General features: G+C 46.7%; 1 protein-coding gene across 5 annotated transcripts in view; it reads left to right on the top strand.

Moving 5' to 3' along the window:
* Positions 1-2,642, top strand: part of ints8 (integrator complex subunit 8) — an 11,188-nt gene extending 8,546 nt beyond the window's left edge. For 3 of the 5 annotated variants that reach the window (XM_017307562.1, XM_017307564.1, XM_017307561.1), the window contains exons 23-27: positions 133-236; positions 848-898; positions 977-1,050; positions 1,111-1,175; positions 1,246-2,469. In XM_017307562.1, coding sequence (XP_017163051.1) covers positions 133-236; positions 848-898; positions 977-1,050; positions 1,111-1,175; positions 1,246-1,409 — 458 coding nt within the window. In that variant the 3' untranslated portion in view covers positions 1,410-2,469. The other 2 variants (XM_017307565.1, XM_017307563.1) reach the window with 1 other exon arrangement.
* Positions 2,643-8,291: the final 5,649 nt, after the last annotated feature.

The following is an 8,291-nucleotide window of genomic DNA, read 5'->3' as shown; positions in this document are numbered from 1 at the left end:
GCAGCTCTGGCAACCAGCAGCTCTGGCAACCAGCAGCTCTGGCAACCTGCAGCTCTGGCAACCTGCAGCTCTGGCAACCTGCAGCTCCGGCAACCAGCAGCTAAGAGGAATCTGTGTTTGATCTCTTTGCAGTGACCAATCAGTACTCGGCGGCGCTCAGCTTTTACCTGCAGGCTGGAGCCGTGTGCTCAGACTTCTTCACCAAACCTGTTCCTCCTGATGTCTACACAGACCAGGTGAAACGTCACACCTGTGGTAGCAGCTGCTGATGCTGGTGTCGGGCAGAAGCCTTGGGTGGAAGCATTGGTCACATCGCAGAGGGCAAACCGTCTCCTTGGGAAACCCCTGGCCAGTCACTGTACCTGTGTGCCGATTGGCCGTGTGGTTGACAGTAGGGAACAATCAGGCTCTTCCTTATGGGCCCCCTCGGGCCCCCTACTGGGTCGGCCCCGGGGTTTGGCTGCAGGCTGCATGGCAGGTTTCTGGCAGGAAGTTCAACTCAAACTCTGTGGAAAAGTTTAGCAGGGTGGAGGACCTGTGATGCTGAGGGTCGGCTTCTCCTCCAGACCACACTGGGTCGTCCCAGGTCCAGAACTCCTGGTCCCGGTGGTTCAGGAGACGCAGCCGGCCTTCCTGCATGAACACGTCAGACATCCTGACTGAAGCTGGGTGGGTTTCAGGCAGCTGCAGTCTGGAGCGCGCTCAGTTGGCGTTCTTCCTGCAGAACATCAGGATGTTAAAGGGAAACCTGATCAGCTCAGCGCTGCCAGTAGGGGGCGCAGCTGTGGGAACAAAACCAGGCAGGTGGAAGAAGAGCCTGTCTGACCCGGCCCGCTGTCTCCTGCAGGTTCTGAAGAGGATGATCAAGTGCTGCTCCATGATGAACTGCCACACACAGGTCAGAGGTCACAGCAGCCTTCCACCTGCAGGTGCGATCAGGGTCAAAGTTCACTCCGTCTGTCCTTCTGGTCCCCAGGTCGCCGTTCTGTGCCAGTTTCTCCGGGAGGTGGACTACATGACGGCGTTCAAAGCTCTTCAGGAGCAGAACAGGTAAGGCTCACCTGGACCCGATGGGTCCCGCTGAGGCGTTTCTAACCCGTGTTCCCGCAGCCACGACGCCATGGACTCCTTCTACGACTACATCTGGGACGTCACCATCCTGGAGTACCTGACTCGTATCCTTTCTGCTGAAAGCGGCACCTGCCCTGCTGCCTCCGCTCGGTTTTCCTCCTGAGTTGAGCTCAGATATTCACCACAAACGCGGCGAGACGGAGAAGCGGCAGATCGCTGTAAGTCCTCCGGCTGCAGGAGTTTCACTCACTCAAACCGTCGCCCAGGATTCGAACTGGGGTCAAGCTCAGGTTTTTAAAACCAAGCGTACGCACACCAGCAGCCATTTTGCCTTGTGACCTCAGAGCTTGGTCAGGTTCTGCACACATTTCACCATTAAGGTCGATGCAAAGCACCTTGGGAACCTCAGCGTTGGTTTACTGATGATCAGCCCTGCATCGTAACAACGCCACAGCTGATTAGCACGAACCGCAGGCAGCCTTCATCCTCATTGGCTGCTCCTGACCGCCAGCTCCGGCCCAGTCAGGTTTCCATGTTGGGTTTCCAGAGCTCGGTTCTGGGTCGGGCTCTTCAGAGCGCAGCCTGGTTTCTGGCTCGGAGCCGGTGGCGCCGTGGCGTCACCTGCTGCCATCTCAGACCGAGGCGCTGCAGTCCGAGCTGCACGCCACCTACTGGTCACAGTTATTACTGCATCTGCTGCCAGAGTACATGATCAGCGCAGCGCCACAGCTGCACAGCAGAGGAATTAAAAAACAGAAGAAGAGAGTTGCAGAGGTCCAAATACCAGCAGGATCTGTCCTGATCCTCCGATGGGCCACAAACACGGAGGCTTTACAGAGTTACGCTGTTCCTACAGGCAGAGTCCATTCATCTGGACTAATCACTGGGAATGCTTCGCACATCGTCAGGATTTATTCCTAATCTGTGGCGATAAAATAAAGCTGGGGAGACGACGGTGAGAAACCGTTTAAATATTGACTTTGGTTTAAGACTCAGACCTTCTTTGTTCTCATGAAGTTGAGGCTCGGCAGCGAAGGCTCCTATCGCTCTGCGCTGTACATGATGAAGCGGATTTCTGGCTGAGTCCGACATTTAACTAAATGTCTGAGGGAACCAAATGGTGGATTCACCTCCATCTGCCAACTCTTCCCTTTGCTTCCAAACAAGCCAGACGGTGTGCGTGCCTCAGCCTTGGACGCACATTTTCATGTTTTAAATCGGTACGTCTGCAGTGAAGGTTTCAGACGCCATTTTGTGCGTGTGCTAGCTTTAAGGATGAAACAAGTTTCTGATCATTTTCCCTGGTTTGTTCTGAACCTGGACAACGGGAATCTTTTAGCCGTGCTTTAGCTTTCCCCTGGCAGGCTGATTTAAATGTGATGGTGCTGTGCTCCACCTGTCCAGGTGAAGGCCATCGGACAGACGGAGCTGAACAGCAGCAACCCGGAGGAGGTTCTGCAGCTGGCGGCCCAGAAGAGGAAGAAGAGGTTCCTGCAGGCCATGGCCAAACTCTACTTCTGAAAACACGCAGCAGCAGTTTTATAAAATAAAGTGTTCAAACAAAGCAGCAACCAGCGTCTCATTGTTCTAAACCCATAAGAAGAATGTGTGTGTGTGTGTGTGTGTGTGAGCCTGTGTGTGTGTGAGCCTGTGTGTGTGTGTGTGTGTTCTCTCTGAACATACAAGTAAAAACTTTATTTTTCCTAAAAGCTTTGAAATCATTAGAGAAAAACTTTTGATGACAAAAGAACAGAAGTTTGTATAAGGAAGAGACAAAATATATACATTTCTGATTGAAATGTTTAAGAAAAACGCAAAAGAAAGTATCATTTTTGGCAGAAGTGCATGTATAAGGAAAAAAAAATTCTGCTTTTATTTTTAATTATGTCAGTGTTGGTCCTCCATAATTTTGGACGCGGCTGAGCCGCTAAAACCTGCTGGTCCTGAAATCCACCGCCCACCTGGCGCCCCCTGGCGTCCGGAGAGGAAAGTCAAAGCTTTGACTGAACAGAGACGGTAACAAAGKTCAAAGCTCTAGTAACTTATCAGCTGTAGCGTTTTGAACCAAAACYTCTTCTGTTGCTAGGAAACCGAACCTCTGCATTACTTTTCTTAAAATTATATATTGTTGTTATTGTATAAACTAATCACTCATRAAACTGGTGGAATTGTAAATAACCATAAATTAATTAACTGCTTTATTTGCTTGTATCCGTTTGTGCCCGTTTCATTTTGGTTYAACTGTTTGATGACTCTTTTATTGTGAAGGGGAAACTTCCGGTTTAACTGTTAACACAAAGGCAGCTTAACGACCAAAAGACCGAGGATAAATTGGAGCTAAAATGTTCGGTGCTGCTAGCAGCCCGGTTTATAGCAGCACACGGTAAGATGTTAGGAAGTACATGTTTAAGCATTATKTTACTAAAACTGCATCTGTTTAATTATATGTTAAAATAAACATTTATTTTTAGGTTGTAACCGTTCAAGTTGTAAATGTTATTTTTTAATTAGGTAAACRGTCAGACTGGGCTTAAGGATTTTACTTTACGGTATTTTTCTGCATACATTCCCAGCTCTTACGGTGAAACTAAAGGTTTATGGCTATTAAACCTGGATATTCACAGTAAAGTTTCCCTCATGATGCCAATGGTTTTATTTTTCCCGCTCAGCCGTTTTTGAAAGCAGAAGAAGAGAGTTGGAGCCTCTGATGTTTCACTTCCTGCTGCGATGCAGAGTTCAGTCTGAGAAGAAGAAGAAGAAGAAGAGGAGGTTTATGTGGAGGATCCTCTCCTCTGTGACACCAAGATGAAGCTGCTTCAGTTCCTCTTCATCCTCCAGCTGAGCTCGCTCTCTCCAGGTAAACTTTACATCCACAGGCTGAAAGGCAGAGCTGGAAGCAGCAGGACTACAGCTGTTACCTCCAACATGAAGATGGTGCTTTGAGCTTCAAACTTCATTTGGAATCTGTTTTTATTCAGGATCAAATTCCCTCAACATCTGATTTCTGTTCAGGTTTGGTTTAGAGAACCAGAATAAAGACACTTTAAGGTGGAGGTCAGGTAGCTCTGATGGTTTCCCTCCGACCACAAACTGAATAATGAAGCTCAGCGTGTTGCTCCTGATTTAATGTTCTGGCTGTTTCTGGAGCTTATTGCTCCATGCTGCTCTGAAATGAAAAACTCGTCTCCCTTTTTGTCGTTTCAGTTCTTCGTGATGTTTTCGCTTCAGACCCTCTGACAACAGAGACGCCTGAAGAGTTTGACTGTGAGTAAAACTTTGGTGGGGTTGTTGGCCCACGGCGCCAAGCGGGCTAGCGCCGCCTCTGCCATCAGGTTTGGCGGTGAAGGGACAGAACCCATGTGCAGACAGCCATTGGTGAGAGGCATTATGGGAAATTTAATCAGCAAAACGTAGCAGCAGAAAAAACAGCATTGAAGAGAAAAAAGACCTGGACGCATACAGTATGCAGCGTACAGTCGGGCCTTTTGGATCCGACGCCATGCAGGGCCCGTGTCACTGATATCGATGCTTTTTCATATTTAATCTTCATAGATCCACAGGATCTAAAAGACCTGGAATAAAATATTGCCAAACAACAAAATACTTTATCATCACGATCAACAGAAACAATGGAACAGCATCAAAGATCTGCTGTTGCTGTATCAACCTTCCAGACCCCTCAGGTTCTGGTTCTGGTTCTGCTCTGCATCCAGAACCAGAACCAAATGAGGAGAAGCAGCATTCAGCTTCTATTTACCACGAATCTGGAACAAACTTCCAGAAAGCTGTAAAACTGCTGAAACACCGAGCTCCTTTAAATCCAGACCAAAACCAGCTGGTTAGAGTTGCTATGGAAACCTGATCAGTTCTGAACGTAATGACTAAACGTCACGTTTTGATTGTTGGTTCTGTGCTGCATGACTGTGTTTTTATGGCGTAAAGCCCTGAAATGCCTTCCTGCTGAAATGAGCTGTGCAGATAAAATCTGACCGATAATAAACTCATCTTCTCTTTAGGAAAATGAATCGTTTAGGTAGAAAAGGAGAAACTACAAAACAAAAATAAAATACTCACTAGACGTCTCTATTAGTTCTTTCTTGTTTTTTTCAATTGTTCTTAGGAAAAAGATTCAAAAATAAGAAATCTTCTTCCTTTCAAGGCGATTCTGTTTTTCTTTCAATAAAGTGTAAAAGTATGTCAGCATAGCCTGAAGCTGTGGGTGGAGACTCTGTTCCTGCAGCGCTGCACAGTTTACTACAATAAGTAATAAATAAAGCCACATGGTGCTACAGACATTTGGATACTGCAGTGTCTGCGTGTAGTGAGGCTGTCGACTGGAGCAGCGCGCCGAGTGGGCGGGCCAGCGGAGCCTACCTGCATTCTGATTGGCTGGCGCCGCTGAGCCACGTGACGAGCGAAGGGGGGGATGTGATGCTGCGTGAGCAGCGCAGCTCTGACAGACAGAATCTGCAGCAGTCTCTGCCTGCAGGAGAGAGAAAAACCTTGAGAGTCAATGTTTTTACAAGAGTTTTGTTCAAAATCAATTCCAGCGATGCTATCGGTCATTTCGATATGAGGACCGATCCGCCCACCTCTGGCGGGATACGCAGACCAGCTTCTACACGTACTGAAGAGTTCACCAGAGAAAGGAAATCCTCGGAGCTCTGGAGCGTCTGTTGGAGGCTGATATGGAGGACTTTTCCTGCCGTAATCCAAGAACACGCATGTTCAGTCTGGGAGCAGGATTTCATGTCTTTCTTCTCAAAACTTGTTACACTTGTACTCAAAACTTCTCCTGGCATCCAAACTTAGGCTGCGTTCACACTGCAGCCTAAAGTGACCCAATTCAGATTTTGTGACGTAATGCGACCTGTATCCGATCTTTTCATGGCAGTGTGAACAGCTCAGGTCGGATTCTTTTCGAATGCGACCCATAACCGATACTATCGGATTCAAATGCGACCATAACGTCCAGGCCGCATTCATCCGAACCGAACGTCACTGATTCTCAACAAATCTCACTATTCTGCGTCTTGATGCGCAAGAGGGCAGAAAAACGACAGCATGACGGACCATGTGAGGATTAAGCTGTTAATATGCTGGTCTGGTCAGACAACAACTTGAAATGTGTAAAGTCCAGTTCACACGATTTCAGAATTTTCAAACCCTGAGACTCGAGCCGATAAAAATCCCAGGTGTAGCGGTTTGATGTGACAGTTCTGTGTTTAGATTTTCTGTTGGATCCTTTAAGCTTCAGTTAATTAGTATTTGTTGTTTTAATGTTTACATTGAGAACAATAATGACTACAAGTTCAGTTAACTTGTTTTAAAACCAGGCATTAATCTGTGTTTTACTACAATCTACCTGCAATGCACGAAGCATCAGCGCCAAGCCCTGGCTGAATGAACATCTATGGAGGAATCCAGAGGTGCTGAATTAAGAGACGATACACAAACTCCATTCTCTCCGGCTCACAGGCAAACAGGAAGACATTTAATGCACATCTGCACAATCACACATTACATTTTCATCATCACATTTTCATCGTCTCAGTATCCAAAATGTCTTGCCTTTTGCTTCTGGCTTCGAGCATTTATACCGTTTCAGTTTGCTATTGTGATTTGGAAAGCGTCTGACCAATGGCGTTAGACTCGTTTCTGACTCCGTTTTACACTGAATGTGTGTTGGAAGTTCAGAGAGTTCTGGGTTTGACCTCGTGGAAGTTAAATCTGCTCCCTCAGAGACATTAGTCAATTTGTTAGTTCTTATCTGTCCAAACAGAGACTCCGGCCGAGTTCCTAGCACGCAAGCAGGAAAGGACGGTCGCCAGGAATTCCTTGCACAACAACATACTGGGTCAGATTGACCCAGCACATTCGACATGATACATTCCTTTTCAGTAAAACATATCTTAATGTGAAGTAACGTAACTTTTAACTATTAACATAATTATATTCTTCTACATTCTCCCCTAAAATAAGTACGCTTATTTTCTAGTTAAATTGTATTGCATTGCTCTCCCATGGTCATAGGTTCCATCGAAAAACCCCGATCAGTAGCTGATCGAAAAACCCGATCAGCTACTGACCGCTGTCAGTAGCTGTTAGCGATCAGCAGCTGTTAGCAATCAGTAGGTTAGCTGTGTGCTAACCATCCGCCAGCACACAGCTGACAAATGGTTGGTGAACAACGGAGCAAAAAGCTGATGTTGTTGTTTCTCCTACAGATTTCTAACCACAGTAGCATCCAGTGGGTGGTCCAGGTTGCTACAATCAGTAGTAGCCACACAGGCACATCCACTAGAAGGAAACAAACGCACCCAGTACAACACTTTCATTCTATTGGCTGAGAGGTTGCTAGGCGACTGTGCCAAAATGATTTCCAAAAGCAAGCAGAGTCTGAGCAGAGACTGAGTGTGAGTGCGAGAAGTTTTGAGTACAAGCGTTACAAGTTAAGATAAGAAAGATATGAAATCCTGCTCTCAGACTGAACATGTGTGCTCTTGGATTATGGCAGAAAAATTCCTCCATCGCTGAATCCAAAGATGAGGCTTTGGGATTCAGGTTTTGGTTTTGTGGTGAAGATCAGTTCTTAACTAATCGGCTCTGAGTTTAATAAATAATTCCCACAAAACCCAGAAGTGGTCCGCGCCACCTTGGTAGGCAAGCGAATCGCAAAGCACAAATGGACCATGACTTCGACACCAACAAAAGAAACTACATGGACACTCTTTACCAATGTGCAAGAGAAACATATATATATGAACAAAATAGCTGGTATCAGGATTATCCTGTATGAGACGGAGAAAGAAAACATGTCAGACGATGTGGACAAGTTGTAGTTCACTACTTGGTCAACCTGAAGTCTGAACAACATGGAGGAGCTTCACAGCCTGAAATCCATGGATGCATATAATCAATGTTTCAATGGTTTTGTAAAGGACATACAAACTCTTCGTGTGAATAGCACGGTTCTGGTCACTGGCAGAGTGAGTACATGTAGCTCAATGCTTCTCAATTCCAGAGCAGCTGATCCAAATGATTGCATGGCCTCTTCTGCAGCCATCAAGTCCTGCAGTGTGTTAATCACCCTCAGATTCAATCCAGGTGTGGCAGAAGGGAAACCCCTAAAACATGCAGGGCAGGGGGGCCTGAGGACTGGAACTGAGAAACGCTGCTGTGATTTACAGAGACCTGGCTGCACCCGGACATTCCTGATG

Source organism: Poecilia reticulata, linkage group LG11, assembly GCF_000633615.1.
Source record: "Poecilia reticulata strain Guanapo linkage group LG11, Guppy_female_1.0+MT, whole genome shotgun sequence".
Taxonomy (NCBI): Eukaryota; Metazoa; Chordata; class Actinopteri; order Cyprinodontiformes; family Poeciliidae; genus Poecilia; species Poecilia reticulata.
Note: the sequence above shows the minus strand (reverse complement) of the source record. Positions and strands in the feature narration are given on the sequence as shown.